The sequence below is a fragment of the Podarcis erhardii genome (genome assembly GCF_964252035.2).
Source record: "Podarcis erhardii genome assembly, chromosome: 1".
In the NCBI taxonomy this organism is placed as follows: domain Eukaryota; kingdom Metazoa; phylum Chordata; class Lepidosauria; order Squamata; family Lacertidae; genus Podarcis; species Podarcis erhardii.
The window spans coordinates 57824103-57843404 of NC_138497.1; the positions used below are offsets into that span (position 1 = coordinate 57824103).

The window sequence follows — 19302 nt, forward strand, 5'->3', positions numbered from 1 at the left end:
AGAAGGTGGTGCTTTATCAATTTGCTTTCCCTCAGTTGCATGTTCATAAAATTTAATTATTAGTAATGGTGCCACACACACGGCCTAAGCTAATTTAATATGTTAAGTTAATGAGGCATATGTTGCCCTTAGGCTGCGGTTCTGCTTCCATGTAGTTGCCCAAGGTATGTAACAATCCCTTCCAGACAACCCAACTGCCAGATCAATGTGGAAGCTGCCCTGTGGCACGTACATCTCTGCAGGTGGGCAGGAATGCTGGTAAATATTTATTGTACTTATACGCAATGCTGATGATGATATTTGGCACAGCAAAGTGACTAACAGGGTAATTAGCAGCAGGAGATGGGAAGTCTCGCTCAAATCTTGCCTTGGCTGGGTACTGCCTAGGTGGCCTTAAGGCAAACAAAACATTATTCTCTCAGTCTCTCCATCTGACACGGGGTAATGCTACATTAATCCCGCATCATACATGCATCTGACCTGTGCAATTTCAGCCATATGCAGTTGAAGGCAGGCTGATTGAAATTGCACAAGTCCCCAAGCAAGGCGGAAGAGAGCTTAAAAGCTATTTTCATGCTGAGTCTGCTTGGAGTTACGGAGTGCAAAAAGAGCTTTTAAGCTCTCCACCTTGCTTGCTGGGCCACACCTGCTCAGCACGCTATGGGATGCTCAGTAAGATATCGCAGGAGCATCCCTAGCCTTCTAGAACCATTGCACTGACCAGGCATTGTCCCACAAGCACAGCCGAGTGCTTAAAATCTCTTTTCATGCTGGGTAAGCCAAGCAGACCTGTTGCAAAGAGAACTTTTAAGTGTTCCATCTGGCTTGCTGGGCAAGGCCCCCTCAGCACACCAGCTCTGAGAGTGCTGGGGATATTCTCTCTCCCCCTCACCTGCTTGCCGTGGGGCAGCTCCAAGCATTTGACTACACACAATTTTCGCATATGCCGGTACATGTAACCCTTGGGGCTGAATGAAAGATGTGGGATTACTATGCTGTTCTATTTTACAGGCTTGTTCTAAGGCAGGGGGTGGGGAACCGGTGTCGCTTCAGATGTTACTGGACTTCAATTCCTAAAAACAAACTATCCAAAACTTTTTGAAAGTACACCTGTAGATTTCCTACCTGCAGGTTTCAAATCCTTGGTCATAAGCTTTCTGCATCTGGTCCCATGTTGGAAGGGTGCTGTTGAGAGCTTTACAAAGCTCAATGGCCTCTTCTCTTGAAAGGCTATAACGGCGGTTTTTCTCAACGTGGAAAACACCTGCATATCTGCAACTTATATTCAAATCTGTGAATTAGAGAAAAACAAAGAACTGATTACACAATGACACTGGCCATTACATTTTAAATACCATATCAGATGTTTGGCTGTTTCAAAATCCTAGTAAAAAATTTATTGGCATTACCGAACCATTTATTTAACCAAAACCACTTTAAGCAAACCATACAGTTCTGAAAGGAGCAGAGGAGATTTTACGTTTTTGACCTTACACTCAAGATGTATCTCAGAATTTGGTGGGCAGCACTGCACAAAAGGGCCTTGGAAATGATAAGTAGTTCTTTCATGTTACAAATGAAGTTTTCCATGACAGGAGCATGTTGGAGTTAGTTTCCTCTTGATAATACCTTCTATATAATCTGAAACATATCTATTTACATTAGCATAAACCTTCTCTAAGGACTGGCATTGGTTCAAAATGCATTTTTTTTTTTTTTGCCTCAGAAAAATTAGCTGAACAGAACATGTCAAGAGGAGAGGAAATGTTCAAGGTTCGTATCTACATTCAAGTCTGAAATAAGTATTAGTCTGAAATGCAAAGGTGGGTTATGAGGATTTTGTAAGCATGGAATGCTCACTATTTAATGAGGAGAACTAGCACTTGCAAGTGCAAAGGATACATCTTCCACAATCAGAATGTCAACTGTGCTTGGATTCCAACATGGGAGCAAGTGGGGCATTCTTACCCAACATTCTTTAAGTTTTTTCCCCTTTCCAAGGCAACACTGGCCTTGTCAAGCGTACCAAGGAATAAATAAATGCATAAATCTCTACTTGTGCTTCACCAATTAGTAAAGTCACAATTAGTAAAGACTAGTCCATGTGCCAAATTTGCAGTTGTCCACAACTTTTGTCAAGCATTCCTTTAACTGGAATTCTGCAAAGTGTTACTGCACAGGTTGCAAGTGGCATAAACCAGTCATAGTATGAGGGACAGGAACTCAGATTCTCTCTCTCTCTCTCTCTCTCTCTCTCTCTCTCTCTCACACACACACACTTTCCCTCTCCCTCTCCCTCTCTCTGGAAGGTTTTTTAAAATCATGGCTTAATTCCTGACTACATTCTCAGTATTAATACTACAGCCCTTCTCCAATAATTTGGCTTTACATCAAATAAACCATTGTGTCAGAAAATATTGTGCAATCAAACATACAGGAGGTAAATGGTATCCTTCTAAAGCCCTTAGCACCATCCTAAATATTCTCCTTCCCTAATAAGAAAGACAGACTATAGCAGAGGTTGTTGTTGTTTAGTCATTTAGTCGTGTCCGACTCTTCAATGACCCCATGGATCAGAGCACGCCAGGCACTCCTATCTTCCACTGCCTCCCACAGTTTGATCAAACTCATGCTGGTAGCTTCGAGAACACTGTCCAACCATCTCATCCTCTGTCATCCCCTTCTCCTTGTGCTCTCCATCTTGCGTGCTTTCCCAACATCAGGGTCTTTTCCAGGGAGTCTTCTCTTCTCATGAGGTGGCCAAAGTATTTGAGCCTCAGCTTCAGGATCTGTCCTTCCTGTGAGCACTCAGGGCTGATTTCCTGAAGAATGGAGAGGTTTGATTGATCTTCTTGCAGTCCATGGGACTCTCAAGAGTCTCCTCCAGCACCATAAATCAAAAGCATCAATTCTTCGGCGATCAGCCTTCTTTATGGTCCAGCTTTCACTTCCATACATCACTACTGGGAAAACCATAGCTTTAACTATACGGACCTTTGTTGGCAAGGTGATGTCTCTGCTTTAGCAGAGGTAGGGAGCGGGTAATGCTTCTCACAGCATGGAAATATCACCTGCTAATGTCTGCAGAGAAAGCTGCTGTTAAGGAGATAAGAGTAGGAGCCAGTGGAAATCCTAAAGGAAGTCCTCTCAATTGTGATCTGAGAGAAGTGCCCTTAAATGGTGTCCGTTGCTGATCCATTAAGCATGATAGACTCGTGTTGCCTAAGTGTTCCATCCCATTTGCAATGCAATCAGAATTGGGCCCCAGCTTTTTTCTTCTCCTTTTGTCCTTCATAGCTGGCAGGCACTGGCATGGCAATGTTGTTTTCCTGACACCATGTGATGTTCCATAGCTGGGAGCCAATATTGTTTAATAATGGCTCTTAAGAGAGGCAAAACTCGCACAACAAGCTGTAATTGTCCTAATCATTAATCTCAGCCAGCCCAGACTTTGGTGATTCAACATGAAACCATGAAATGCCCCTGAGCATGTTTCACATTTTAAAGAGCATGGAGATCGTTAACCCACAAGCACAAGCTTTCGTAGCCAAGCCTTTGCCTGTCTTCTTTTTCTTCTATCTGCCTTGTATCCTGTAACCTCTGCAGCAGAACGCCCTGTAAGATCATTGCTAGTCAGCTGTAGGCCCCACGGCTGATAAAGAAGGGGAACTGGGCAAAGTGGTGGCAACAATCCCTTACAAAGAATGAAGCAGGGATTTTGCTGCACTTCCTACTGAGGGTCCATCTGAATTGGAAGTGAAATTTGCAACAGATTCACATTTCAGTCCTAACACAGAGCAAAAGCTTTTAGCTCTGAGGACAGTAGCAACAAAACTCTACGTCCACCAGATGGTTGAAGTCAGGCCACAACTCTAGTTTTTCTCAGGAACAATTATCCCTCTGGCCTCCATGAGCCACATTCCTTGTTCTTCTCCCTCCATGTTTCTGATGCCTGCTGGCAACTACTGTGGCAGGATATGACAGAAGCAAGATGGAGAATTATCAGTGATTCTGCCCTCACCTAAAGAAGGAACCTGCCTTCCATTAGCTCCTTCCCTAAACAGATTTGAAAAGCCCCACTCCTGGCAGAACCAGGAAACAATTGGGTCTTTGTTTCCACCTGACCCGCTTCCAACCACATCTCCAATGGCTTGAAATTGCAAGCTGAATAGGAAAAATGGCTGCTGGGGGGATTGTTAAGCAACCCTATAAATGCTACTACAATAAGCTTCCCAATGGCCACTATTTTATTATTATTATTATTATTATACATTTTTATCGATTTTTTAAAAAACATATCAGTTCCAACAGTCATACAACATATCTTCTCATCTTATACAATATTTTAGACTTCTGTCAACACCTCTGATGATTTTCTGTTCTTTGTCACTTGGGCATTATTTTTCTTCAGGAAAAGCTGCAGTTTAGGCTGAATTATACAGTACACATTTGAATCCTTTCCAAGTGACTATCTCTCTTTCAGAGAGATTTCTGTGCCTTGTTTTAAAGACACTTCCCATATGATGATACTCTAAATCAGTGTTTCCCAACCGGTGTTCCGCGGCACACTAGTGTGCCGCGAGACGTTGCCTGGTGTGCCGTGGGATGGAGGTGGGCGAGTCGGGCGGCGAGAGGCGGGGCGGCGGCGGCAAGCACACGCGGGGCGGGGAGCGAGCTCCCTCCCACATCCCATCGCCCCGTGCTCCGCGCTGTTGTAGGCCAGCCCTGCGCACCCGGGGGACCTCCCCCCGAGAGCGCAAGGCTTGCGGGCGTCAGCTGGCAGCGCGGAGCACGGGGCGCCCTTCGGAGGACGCCCCGTGCTCCACGCAGGTGTCCGCAAGCCTTGCGCACCCGGGGGATCTCCCCCCGGGAGCGCAAGGCTTGCGGGCGGCAGCTGGCAGCGTGGAGCACGGGGCACCCTTCGGAGGACGCCCCGTGCTCCGCGCTGGTGTTGGCCAGCCTTGCGCACCCGGGGGATCTCCCCCCAGGAGCGCAAGGCTTGCGGGCGGCAGCTGGCAGCGCGGAGCACGGGGCGCCCTTCGGAGGACGCCCCGTGCTCCGCGCTCGTGTTGGCAAGCCTTGCGCACCCGGGGGGCGCATGGGGCGCCCTGAAACAGAGGGTTCCCCATGCTGCAGACTGTAGCCTGCTGCCGGACGCGCGGGGCGCCCTGAAGCAGAGCGCCCCTCGCGCCAGGCAGACATGGGCCAGCCCCACAAGCTCGGGGGACAGCGGGGAGGCGCAGCACCGCCATCCCACTGTTCCCCGACCTGGTTTTTTGGGGGGGAAATAAAGGAAAAAATTTTTTCCTTTATTTCCCCCCTCAAAAAAGTAGGTGCGTCCTATGGGACGGAGCGTCCTATGGGACGAAAAATACGGTACTTACTATTTCATAATAAAGTAATTATAAAATACTTTCTTTGTGTTTATTTGATTCCTATTAAAGAGAGTTACTTTATATATAGTCAATATAGGCACAGAGTTAATTTTTTAAACATTTTCTAATGGTGGTGTGCTTCGAGATTTTTTTCATGAAACAAGTGTGCCTTTGCCCAAAAAAGGTTGGGAAACACTGCTCTAAATGAATATGACCTTCCATGTGGGAAAATGGTGTCTAGTTTGTGTAAAGCAACATGTTTAAGGCCTCCTTTTCATCATGGGTAAGGGACAATGGCCTGAAGCCACTGCATACAGTGAATGCAGACGTGGGGGAACAGATACAGTACACCCAACTTTCCCACAAAGAAGTGATATTTGTTTAGGAAATTGCCATGAGGCTTTCAGAAACCAAGGGCTCAAATGTAAGAGCCAAAGAGTCTTTTTCATCCCTGCTAACATAACCACACAGAGCTAATCATTCACAACAGCCTGGCTTTGCATCCGTTACTTGAAATAAGTATATGCAAACATTGCTTCTCTATGACGAATGTTGAATGTTAATAATAATGAGGGTTATTTTTCCCTCTGTGTTTTCTTTCCTTTTTAAGTACAGAACCAGCAGGTTTCACACTCAGACAGGCTACCATTTTATATTTTAAAACTTAGTGCACCATGTAATTAAGAGATGTGTAGGCACATCAAAGTGACTGCAGCAGCAAAGTATTTGCAGAAATTTTGCTTCATGGGAAAAAAAGGCAAAGAGAACTAGTATTTAAGCATGCAAAACTGCAGATGGTTGCCATGGGGACCAGGAAGTGCTCATCTAACTTTGGGATTTTCGTTTCTGGTTTCTGCGGTTCAGAGCAGAATGTTTGAGACATGGGCAGGATGTGAGAAGTGGAGCCTGTAAGCTCCAATAATATTAGGGTTTTGATGCCGCAAAGCATAGTTCTTCTATATGTTTGACATGAATTCAGATCTAAGCTGTTGTGCTGTGTTATTTGTCCCTGAATATGAGCACCAATAGGCATTTTGTGGATTAGTATCTTGTAAAGCTTCTGTACAGCCAAGCATGAGCTAAATTATCTTTTCAGTCTGTTGAATTCTGAGGTGGGGAACATGTAGCCCTCCCAGGTGCTGTTGAGAACTCCCATGAACCTCAGCCAATATGGCAAATAATCAGAGAAGATATGGTTGGAGAAAAATAACATCCACCTCTGTTCTAAACCATTTGCATTTAGTTATGCTGCTTTCTGAATCTTTATATATCTGGAAATGGAACCAGGTTAAAATGGAGTTCCACAGGTTGTTTCCTTATCAGACAGCATGGCTAAGTTCCCATTGCAGTTCCTATGTCAAATTACAGCATGCCCACTAGACACATCTCCCACAAACTGTCAAATTGTATTGTTACATGTGCTTCGCCTCTCTGAATTGTACTAAGTTTGACTGGTTTTTCTTTCCTTTCAGAGGTTGAGCTTTGGTGGAGGCGCAGCTTATCTAGCACAAACAGCAAAATCTATTGCCCTTTGTTGGTTCTGCAGAATGAGGCAGTCCCCAAAAGGGTGCTTTCCAGAGTTCAAGGCTGGTCCTCTCTCTCTGCCCCACTCAAAACTGCAGTTTGTGTTTCTGTTTCAGGGAGAGTAGGGGAGAAAGACTTGCTTTCTGCTAAAACTGGCTCTCACATTTCAGAGAGGTATCTATTTCCTAGCCATTTTAGGCCATTTACCAGTGTCTTTAACAACAGATGTGCCTGGCAACTTGGAACATTTATAGTAATTCTGGCCTCTCATTAACCTTCCTGTCCCAAACTTCAGGATCCTTGAAAGTATTTATCACACCCACACAACTGCTTTTCAAACACACCTTGTTCACGAATATGCATTGAGTTGTATGAAATTCATCTCAGATCCAACTTTGATTAATGTTTACATTTTTCTCTAATCTGGTTTCCGTTTCCTGACTCGGATATGCCAGATGGTTTAATATAATCACTATCAGGAGAAAAGTCATTGGGTGCAACACAAAGGAAGTTTACCAATCCCAAATTTCATTGAAATAAAATTATTGTGCTTTAAAGTGGGTGGAACTGCATGCTTTAGTTCCAGTGACTACAGTGGCCAGGCCTACACAACCTAGTAAAAAAATTATTTCTGGCATTCTTAATATATGAACAACCGGGACCATCCCCCCCCCTTTTTTACAAAGAATTGGCAAAAGGAAGGTCACATCTTTTTAATTTATTGACACCCCACTGTTGAAAGACATCAAAATAGAAATTCAGCATTATACACAATACTGAGCAATACCATTCCAGGTTTTTTACTTTTCCTCCTGGTTCTCAATAAAACACTCTAAACACAAAACAGGATTGCTCTTTACAATGCAAGCTGAGCTTCACAACTACTTCTGGCAATGCATAGCAATTAAAACAAATGTCCCATGGTGACTAAAGAATAACTATTTCCCAATATTTCAGTTGTTCTATTGAAGCTGAACAGAGAATTGGGTTCCTAAAGGTGAGCCTGTCCCAAAAGACATCATCCATGAACCAGCTTGAGACCCATTGTATTACTTTGTATTTTACTTTTGGAAGATATATTTTGTTTTCAACCGTATTGTTTGTTTCAAGAGGGTGACGCATCTCTTTACAAAAAAAGGTTGGCTAGCAACAAGTGTGGTATTTAAAACTTAAGATAGTAAGATACCGTAGAGAGATTCCACAAATGTCACAGACATATGAATTGGCAAGCGTATTTAGGATTAGATGTTCCACTGGATAATGGCTACAGACAACTATGAGTAATAAAGTAGTACCACAGACAGGATGATTGGTGACATGGAGATACGTCTGAGTAAAATTCCACAGGGTGTTGCGTGGGGTGCAGTCTTCCCATTTAGCTTCTTAGCTTGTTGAGAAAGTCACCTCAAGCGACTTGCATTTCTTGAGTATATCTGCTTTGTTTGTCGCCCATTGTGGTTTGTTTAAGTTGAGGATGATTTTCCATCTACATGGGGGATGATTTATTATCCGTGGACAATAAGCACGAGTGGTATAAACCATGGCATTTAAATATTAAAGCATTAATATCCACATATTGCCCCATGCCTAGACCAATGCTGAAGTATATGCTGAAGTGTCTCCAAGATTTTTTACACATCGCTTGGGAAGACAGACGAACTAATGCCAGTGTACTGGAAGAAGCAAAGATCACCAGTGTTGAAGCAATGACTCTTCAACATCAACTTCGTTGGACTGGTCACGTTGTTCAGATGCCTGATTATCGTCTTCCAAAGCAACTACTCTATTCCGAACTTAAAAATGGAAAGCATAATGCTGGTGGTCAACAAAAGAGGTTTAAAGTATCTCTCAAAGCAAATCTTTAAAAATTAAGTATAAACAATGATAACTGGGAAACACTGGGCCTGCGAGCACTCCAATTGGAGAACAGCCTTTACCAAAGGTATCATGAGCTTTGAAGACACGCAAACTCAGGATGAAAGGGAGAAACATGCTAAGAGGAAGGCATATTTGGCAAACCCTCACCGTGATCAACTCCCACCCAGAAACCTATGTCCCCACTGTGGAAGGACGTGTGGATCCAGAATTGGCCTCCACGGTCATTTATGGAGTCACTATTAAGACCGAGTTTATGGAAGACAATCTTACTCTGGTATGAGTGATCGCCAAAGAAGATATCAGTGAAGACTTAGGCAGCAGACTTAGGCTAAGAGAGACTGATTTGCTGAAGGGCACCAGCAAGCTCTATTTCCTGTAAGCAACGTTCAATTCTTTGTCCACTAGCAATTTCAAAGAGAATGGCGTCATAAATCAAACCACAGAGTGATGTACGTGCCAGCACAGTGTAGCAGTTAGAGTGGCAATATATGCTCAGAGACAAATCACCACTAGGCCATGAAACTCACTGTATGACACTGGGTCACACACTTGTGACTCAGGCTAACCTAAAGAATGGAGAAACTACATGTGCTAGCCTTGACCAGCATGGTACCAACTCTCACCAGTAACATCCAGTAACCCTTGCAGGCTGGGGTTTATGGAGTTGTACTTTAAAACATCTATAGGGCACCAAGTTAGCAAAAGCTGATGTATGCCACCTTGATGGCAATGACGATTTATTAAATTTGTACATTGCCCTTCATCCAAAGATCACAGGGCAGGTCACAACAGAAAAATACAAAATGAGAACGCAAAATACACAAAACCACAATGAACCAATAACTCCTCTCCCACAAAAATTATCTAAAAGGTCATAGAAAATCAGCATTATTTCCATAAAAATCAAACACTGATGAACCCCACACTGAAGAGTCCATGGGGCCAAAGAGCACTCCCCAAACATCACCCTCTGGAAACGACCATCCAAGTAGGACCAGAACCACCGCAAAGTGATGCCACCCACTGTCAGGCACTGGGCAGCAAGAATGGTGGAGACCGCCTCCCCAACTTAACCCTTCCAGGGAAGAGGAAGACAGTATAGATTCACAACAGTGGTTTGAGGGAGGTCACAGCTCAGAGGCAGGTGAGAGGAAAATTTGGGAAATAATGGGACAGGAGGAGGCAGAAGTGGAGCAGCAGCTGACTAACACGGTGTCATTAGAAAGCATCCCAGCCCCTCCATCTCCCAAAACCCGATGAGCCTTGAAAGTAGGAGAGCAAAGAGCTCAAAGACAGAGGGCACCCATAGAGGAAATGATGAGAATGACAAATAAGGAAATGGGAGAGACAGGGGGTGGAGATTCATCTGCTGTAACAGCAGTCAAGATCCTGATTGATACAAGTGATTTTATCTTCAAAATGCTTTGCAAACAAGTCACAGAGAGCTTTTGTCCTCGCCCAAAGTTCTGGAGAATACCAGGGAGCCAAGCAGGCTCCACAAAGCAGGAGAGGGTGCTCAGGGGTGATCGTGTCAACGACCCAAGTCATTTTCTTGGGAAAGGAAGCTCTTGCCACAACATATGGAGACATAGTTGCTGAGCACTGGGAACATGGAATGAGCAATGGAAAAACCCTTACAAAAATGGCATCAAAACTGCTGATCATGCTATGTTGGTTCCTCAAAGCTTCATACTTCTAAAAAGTGCTACTTAGCTGTATCTACCACAGAACATTCTGTGCACTGCAAAGTATTCTGGGGCATGTTTAATTTGTTTTCTGGTTGCTGGTGAGGCTTGAGCCTGTGCCTGAGAATGTACCAAATTCCCAGCAGTTGTACACTGGATAACAATAAGATGGCCAACTTGCCTTTCAGAAAAACTTGTCTGACTGCCATTACTTGCCACTGAGGTGTCACTAATAAAAAACATTTGTGGATTTTTGGACATGTCTCCAACACCATTCTAAAGTTTTGTTGTTTTTGTTCTTACTTTTAGGGAACCCTTTTGATATCAGTTTGTCAGCAATGGAACCCCAGGTGCATTCCGGAATGCTAGGGACAATATTCTAGGAGGGTGAGCACCATACCTCCTAGCAGCTATGCTCAGCAGAAATGGGCCAGCAATCTATTCCAGTGCAACATGTGAACCCTGACTGACCTTTTCAATAAGGAACCAGGTAAGTTTCTGATGAAATCCAGAGTCTCCCAAGTAGTTTCCAAGCAAGTTATTTATATCATGCTTAGCACTTTGTAGTGCAGAAAAAGTGAGTCATATTTAATTCTGAAAGTAAGATCAGCCATCCTATGAAGGCCTTAGATTTTATCCTTTCTACTTTGTCACCCTATATTTCCTCTAAGTTTAGAGTGGCATACATTGTTCTTCTCCCTCCACCACACCCCATTTTATTTTCAGAAGTTAGGAGACAGCGATGAGCTCAAATTCACCCACTGAGCTTCAAGGCTGAGTAAGGATTTGAACCCAAGTCTCCCCATTCCTAATTCAATACTCTGACCACCAAACCACAATGGCTTACCTTGTATATGTATGTGCTTTCATAATGAGTAGAGCAGAGAACAGACAAAGTGGTTCTCTCCAGATACTGTACACTACAACTCAGCCAGCATGGCCAATAGCCTGGAGCGAAGGGCGTTGTGGTTCAAAACCATACTGGCTGCCCGTGGATTAGACTGCCACAGAATCTAATCTGGCACATTAAATAACTACATTAAATCAGCTTTATGGAGATGAAGTAAGGAACACTGAGCCAAGCAAATGGAGACACATTGTGTAGGTACAAGTAGGAACAAGACATTGCTTTCATTTCCTCAGCAACAACCGCTTTCTCTTTTTCTTCCCTTCTCTTTTTTTAATGCTGCTAACAAGAGTTTCAAATATGCTTAATCTGTATGACAACCGTTGTTGGGGTAAACACACCGCCATCGTCCATACGGTGTCAAAACGCTGGCCAAGCTCCCTTCCTCGCTATGCTAAACATTATGCGATTTACAATAGCATCACCTCAAAATAGAACAAGAGTCTTTGGGCCGCATCAGAATATGGCACAGCTGTGCAGTTGCGGCAGATGTTGCAAAGGAAAACTGAAGAGCTCAGGCAGTGAAGTCACCATTTGTCAATTTAGACAATGATCAGGCATGGCCTCTGGAGAAGTAGAGATCATTAAAAGCATAGCCAGGCACCAATGACCTTGCTAGAAAGCAACTCACAGCACAGAGAACCTTTGGTGTAATCCCAGTTACTATGCAAGGGGGGGGGGTCACAGATTTTAACCTCTTCTGGCACTCTTCTAAGAATTCAGCTGAAGCCACTTAAGGGAAATGCAAGCTGGGGGAATACTGAAATTTATATGTGAACAATTGTTTTAGATTAAAACAAAACAAAAGCAAAACAAAGCATACTCATTTGGGCTATGTAGCCAGAAGGAAGTCCATGAATAATCATATTAAGCCATAGCACAGCCTTCTGCCAAAAGCAGACAATGTGAAGTGAGCAGCCTTTTTTGCATTCAAAATGTCCATGATGCAATTACTGTTCATGCTATTGGCCAAGCATCTTTGCACAATCGATTTAACTGAAATAAAAGGCAACACTCATTCATATTCAGAAGTAAAATGCTTTGTTAAATGCTTCCATCAGAGTTCCACAGAGCTATCCAATACGGACTGTTTTGTTTCTAAACAGTCTTAAACGGAAAGTTCATTAGAGAAGAAAAAACAGACAGTAGCCAAGTACAAGGAGGAAAGAAAAAGCACTCACTGAACGCTAAACCATCTGTTGACTTCACTAAAAGCTTTTGTATCAGAAACGGCAGCAAAGGGGAGGTTTTAGCTTTAGATGACTTTTAAACATCTTGAATACCAGCCAGTTAATACAAACGCACATGACGTCCACTAGCAACCTTGACAAAAAGGATGAAACAGACTAGACTATGCCTGAAAAAGGAAAGAGAAGTCAAGCCCCAGAAACTACTGACGGGAGGAGAATGTGGTTTAAAAATAAATCTGGATTAAACAAATTCGTGGAAGAATTCACGGTGCCTCCACGTGTCCTGATAAGCTGCTCACTTTCATAGCAATATTTGCATAGGACCATCAAACCTCCCTGGAGGGCATGTAAAGAGAAAAGAGAACTGTGGAGAATCTGAAAATAGTGAGAGAACAGTTAGGTGTATGTGAAAGCTTGGTTCAGTCAAAAAGACCAAACTATGGCACAGCCATAACAGACTTCAAGCTCACTCCCATTCAGCCCTTTTCACATTAATTGTAAAGGTACCCTATGCTTGGAAAGACTCAAACCATATTTCTTGGGACTCAACAGAATTTTTATATGGCATTGTTTATGAGCTTTTGATAGAACACAGTTAATTGGAAGAATCGAAGGGAAAATGTTACTTTGAAGATGATGAGAACAAATGATTCATTCCAAATAACATCCACAGCAAAGTTTGTGGTTAGGTTTGTTTCCTGTTAATTTTGTTTCCTTCTCAGTTTAGTCTTTTGGTTACTCAGACTGCTTCAGTTACTCTTCTCCTTCACTTGGTTAGTTTTACAGTTAGGTCTCTCCTCATTCTCTTTCTTGTTAGATCTAGGATTGTCACAGAACCTTCAAATTTGCACCTTCACCCCTGAACTAGCCAAGCATCGTTTTAGCTGCACTTGCCTATACCTGACCAATCCACTACCACCCATTTGTCAAGTCTTTTCCCTTGTCAAGACAAAGCCAAGGAGTGGCTGCACCAAACCCAGACCTGCAGGGTAAACTGCAGTTGTGTTGTTGCAAACCCACAGGAACAGAAAATACTTTTTAAAAAAGCCATACTCTGCTTATTCCCAGTAGTGTATACCTCACTCATTCTGGAACAACAATTAAGTGTTGTTAAAAAAACATGGGCAGTCTCCACTTTATATTAGAGAACCAGCTTCTATTTAACACTGCGGATTCACCAAGTGTGTACAAGAGTTTCTACTTTACTCCTACCATGGCACTTACTTTTCACACTTTTTAACCACTGCCACCATATACCTGTACTATGCTGTTTACCTTCATCTATAGACCTGTAGTTGTCTGAAATTGGAGAAGCTTATATAAAACGGCTGGTAAAATCTTAGTTCCTTCTCCTATATATATATGCCAGATATCTTTAGCCTCTTCTCCCCAGTCAGTCAATCTCAACACCACCAGGTACAGAGGAATCTGCAGACTAGACTTTTCTCTCTCTGGTCAGCTCCAGAAGCTCTTGGCTGAACTCTTCCTCCTTGCAAGTAGACTTGCAAGTGGAAAATCCCACTGTTTCTTTTTTCAATGAAAAAGTTTCTATTTAAACCCTCTAGAGGGAGCTTTCAATTGTATCCAAAAGGAAATGGGTAACAAAGAAGCAAGGGAAACATAGAGCAATGAGCCAAAAGTTCAAGAGTCAATACTGTAAATCCACAAATGTTTCAGTTTAACTAAAAGTTCAACAGATTTATTAAAATCCAACAGCTTAGTTTCCAACAAAACCTTACTTTGTATCCAATTTAGGCTGACAGTTCTCCTTTCCCGGTGCCTTGCTCAGGCAGCCCGATCTGGGGGAGTTTGGCAGTGAAAGGTCATTTTTCTACGATTATTTCCGCGCAGGAACAATATCCAATTTTATCTTCCCCCCTTCTCCTGCCAATTGGAGAGAATATTTAAGTCCGATGTCAGGTTTGACAGTTTGCAAAAGGTTTTTCCTTTCAAATACGGCTTGCTATTTTCGTTGCTTTACTAATCATGCAGTTCGGGGGGGCAGACTTCCTTGTTTAGTGCCTTCCCCGTTTTCAGCCAATTTTTTAATTTAGTGTCCCGTTAAGTCCCTCAATCTTACTCACGGGTGTTGCAGTCAATTCTTTATTTCAGGAAGGAATCGGCGCTCTCCGTTCATGGCGACGCGGCTTCACTCCACAAGCTGGGTAGCGACTCTCAGCACCGCGCTCACCCCGATGCCGCTCTGGAGCCTTTAAAAAGGCTCCTTTACAGTACCGGGGGGCGCAAAAGGTGCCCGCCGAGTCTCCTTGTTTACAGGCTTCCGCGCCTGTAATTTTAGGGGTCCCCCGCTCGCCGTAGCGGGTCGGACCCGAACTTGCGGAGCAGTCCTGCCTCGGAGCTCGAGGCTAGAACCGCCATTAAATGATGGCGCCGACCGGAAGTCTCCCCAGTCAGTCAATCTCAACACCACCAGGTACAGAGGAATCTGCAGACTAGACTTTTCTCTCTCTGGTCAGCTCCAGAAGCTCTTGGCTGAACTCTTCCTCCGTGCTCACAGTCCTTCGATGACCTCTCTGACGATCTTCAGCTTAAGCCAGAAATTCAGCTCTCTCAGACTATACTGCCAGGTATTTCCCAACTGCCTTCCACCATATTCTGCCTTTTCTCCCAGCCTTTTCTCCTGTCTTCTTCATATTTAGCCTTTTCACCCAGCTCCTTCTTCTGTTCCACTGCATTTCCTAGTCTCATTTTCCCTGAACAGTGGTAGAACTGGCCTTTTTATTTGCCAACCTGCCCTTCTAACAATCAAATTTGAATGGCATAGCATTCTCCCTCTCATCAGACCACTTTTCCAATCCAGTAAGTTCCCAAAAATTTCACCTAGCAAGCCAATCAGAAGAATTTTTTTACAGCCCACTACTTCTGTATAAGAAGAACCCATCTCTTCGCAGTCTGGTCTTACACAACTAACTGCCAACTGCCAACCACCTACTTAATATTACAAGCTTAACCCTTTGCATAACTCCACATACACAGCAACTCTTCTATGTTGTATATAAAACAAACCCTGTCCCAGTAAATGTATTTCTCCACATAGCCCATTAGCAATACAACCAGGAAAAGGTGGGGCATCACCAGGAACATCATCTTCTCCTGTGCTTGTTCCTTCGCCAGGCACCTTAATAACACTTTGTCAGCCTTTCCTGGAACTGCAATAAGCAGGAACCAGGTCTGACTAAAGACAAGAGTACCACAAAAAATACTGCAATGCAACAGGATGGCAATGATGTCATCCGAATGATCCATAATAATTGGGTGAACAAATGAATGCCGGTTCTAGAGAAAACAGGTATATAGAAATACACCTTAATTCAAACAAGCATCAATGTTCCAGACCAGCTGCAGCTTACAAACAGTTCGTTTATGATTCAAATAGAAATAGATGTTCAGCATTAGCATTCACTTTTACATATGTCAGAAGAGGGTGGCAACACGGTTTTGCAACATAGCCAACACTGCAGTCAGCTATGGAGTGTTTCCATTTATTGTGGATGCTTGCTTGTTTGGTCTGTGGCAGCTGTCCTTTAATCTTTGCTGGAAGGGAAATTGTGAAGCAACAGAAATTTGGCGACATCTTGTAGGTATATATTTCCAGCATGCAGACATCTGGGAGCTTCAAGTTTCATCATTTTCCAAGTGTGGGTGTATTGTTACGCAACCCATTAAGGAGGGGGCATAGTAACTAAAAAGGCAGTTGTCTGACAAAGATAGCTGAAACAAAGTCCTATTTCAACGAATAAAAACTTTTATCTATTTATATATAGAAGGGGGTAACTATTTATATATAGAAGGGGGTAACATTAAGCAAGAGGGTAACATCTTATTGCCATCTTAGACTTTCAACAGCACATTTGAACCTTGTCTTGAAGGATGGTGTTTCAAACCTGCCTTAACAAATCTGGTGAAGGAGCTCTGTTATGATTCATGTATTACACATTAGGTAGTAATAACTGATGATGCAGCTGTTTTCTTATGTCAGAGATAATGCATTGCTAGTGTAAGGGCTTTGCTCATTCTTTATTGTGTGAATCAGTATCAGTATATCATAACCTAGCGGAAGAAGGAGTAGCATAACACTTTTAGTATAGTGAAGTAATGCAAGGGACGACTAGTACAAGACAGGCTTATTTTTTTACCTACATAGTGCCTAAGGTTTCACAGGCACCACCCAGCTGGCTTCTTAGCAATGCTAGGGAGATCAGTTATAAGCTACATACACTGTTTGTTAGAGTGTGTTCTCCTTCATGGAGAGCACGTGTTGCGGTGGGGTCTTACAAGACATCCCACTGTTGCTGGGTGGGTAAAGGTAGTTGGCCACCATTGCGATTGGGCTCCTCATGTCATTGGGGAGAATTTGTTGTTGCCATTTTTTGACTGACAGCCAAGAAGTTTTATATTCCCGGCGCGCAGCGTTGAGCTTCCTCTTTTCGCTGCATGCATTGGATCACCCCCCCCACCCTCCCTATATTTAGGGTTGTTCGCATTGACCTTGCTATGCCTATCATGGGGTGGTTGCTTTTGGGGCAGGGGCCTGGTAGGAATTTTGTCCATTTGGCTGATTGGCTGGTGCCATTTAGCAAATCATCACAACTTGTAAGGTTGCAGTTAGGCATTGGTTTTATGAATTGGTTGGTGGAGGGGCATGGATTGGCTGTGCCTGCCCCTCCAAAGCTGCTGCTGCACGAGTATTCCGTTAAAGAAATCCAGGGGCTCGCCATGTTTTTGTCCGAACCCCTGTCAAGGGGCTAGGGCCACGCAAGAGCCCCAGGGAGCATTTGGGGAGAGGTGAGGGCATGGTTCCCAGCTCCATCTTTCTCCCCAAAATGTTTTCCCTTTCTGACTTTCACGGGCGTGCGAATGTCAGTCTGTCCCCGGGTGGGGACAGATAGTCGCAACCAATGCCTAAGCAAACCACTCACTTTTTTTGTATTTTAATAAAGCTGTGGCCAAAATTATGCCAAAAACCTTAAACAAAAATTTTGTGTGAATTGTGTTTTATTGGGGTGGCTTGTGTACCTTGACACACAATAGTTTCATAGATTCCACATGACTACCTGTTCACTGGTCCAGTTCAGCAGAACACCTTGCAGAACAGCAGAAAGGGTAGATCTGGAGTAAATGGGGAACAAACACAGGCTGGCATTTTGATACCAACAACATCAGGTGGGTGCTGTGAAAACCTTGCATGGGTGAAGTCATCTATATCCTACACCCTGGGAGTGAAATGTGTCTGAGAATTTACTAGATAACGTTATTATCATTTGGCAGACATAAACACGTCTTTCTGCCAATCCCTGGCAGTGATGTGTTCTCCTTAGTTGGTGAATTGTCTCAGATATTTCAGGAGGGGGTTATTCCAATGTGAAATAAATATTCTCTGTGGTTGCTAAGGGATGTTTCCAATCTCTCTAAAGAACTTTGCACTGACTTCAAAACATCAGTCAAGTTATCCTCTTTCCCATTTCAAATTCTGCCATTGATTTTGTCACCATTTTACAATCAAGCAGACATTTATTGACTTTTCCATGGCATTTCCCTCCTTAATTTCTATGTTCCCATTTAATATCCTTACTTCAGAAATCTCCTCAGTCCAGTAACACCTTCATCCTAGTTTTTCCTCCCGATTTCATCTTATACTGTGTATCTCCTTTGTTGGGACATTTTCTATACATGCATATCTCCCAGATATTCACTTGGAAAGCTCAAAATCAATGCTTTGGCATTTCAAACTATAGGCAACTTTTCACTATATATTGAGTCAGATGGAATACACTGTTAATATAAACAGAACAACAGTCTACCCACTGTCACAGATTATGCTGCAGGCATAAAGGCGTTTCTTTGAATTTCATAGGCTTCTGTATTGTGCTGGAGGTGCCAGAAAAAAGAAACACCCACAATTCTGATTTGCATTGCTTGTTTATGTGTGCCCCTATCTCTACAGATGAATCTTGGCAGAGGAGTACACATTGCATGCCAGAGGTGCAAGAGACCCTGTAATATGATTCAGCATAAAGCATTATATCTTTCAACTCCTTTATATGTCAGTGAAACAAAAGTTTGGCTGCTGATGTGACCCTAGTGCTCTTTATTAAGTTACAGCATGTAGACCCTAATTTGCATTAGTACTTTCCTGAATGAAAGCTATCTTACTTGTGATTCAGCTTGCCTACTGGGCTGTTGCAGGGGGTGGTGTCGCATTGCGTTAGGGGGAAATTGCTTGCAAAGTTGCACATACTTGGCAAAACTGCACGCAAAAAATGCATATATGGGGAGAAATGCATATGAAAAATATACAAATTTTCATACAAGCCTTTTGATTTTCTTTATACGTGAACGTATTTGAATGTGGGGTGAACTGAACTTAAAATTGGAAACATGAGAAACTGAAAGGCGCCAAAACTGACAGATTCATTGACTCCTAGGAAGAGCAGTTTGAGGAAGAAAATAAGGGACAGGGAACGGATGTAGCATACCTCTGCCTGTCAGTTCTCCACTCTGAGACTGGGCATGCACTATACCTTTAATGCACATTCAAAGCATATCTTTTCACTTAAAGAATTCTGGGCACTGTAGTTTGTTAAAGGTTATAACTCTGTACAGGATAAAAGACAGTGCCCAAAATTAATGAGAGAAAGAATATGATTAGAATACTATGATGTGTACATACCCTGACTCAACCTGTCACTAAGAAGCTTCCTGACCCAAAAAAGTGGGTTTCT

General features: G+C 43.2%; 1 protein-coding gene across 17 annotated transcripts in view; it reads right to left on the minus strand.

Moving 5' to 3' along the window:
* Positions 1–19302, minus strand: part of CD44 (CD44 molecule (IN blood group)) — a 70229-nt gene that overhangs the window by 37776 nt on the left and 13151 nt on the right. For all 17 annotated transcript variants that reach the window (XM_081834145.1, XM_081834144.1, XM_081834143.1 and 14 more), the window contains exon 2: positions 1126–1291. In XM_081834145.1, the coding sequence (XP_081690271.1) occupies positions 1126–1291 (166 nt within the window). The remainder of the gene's footprint in view (positions 1–1125; positions 1292–19302) is intronic.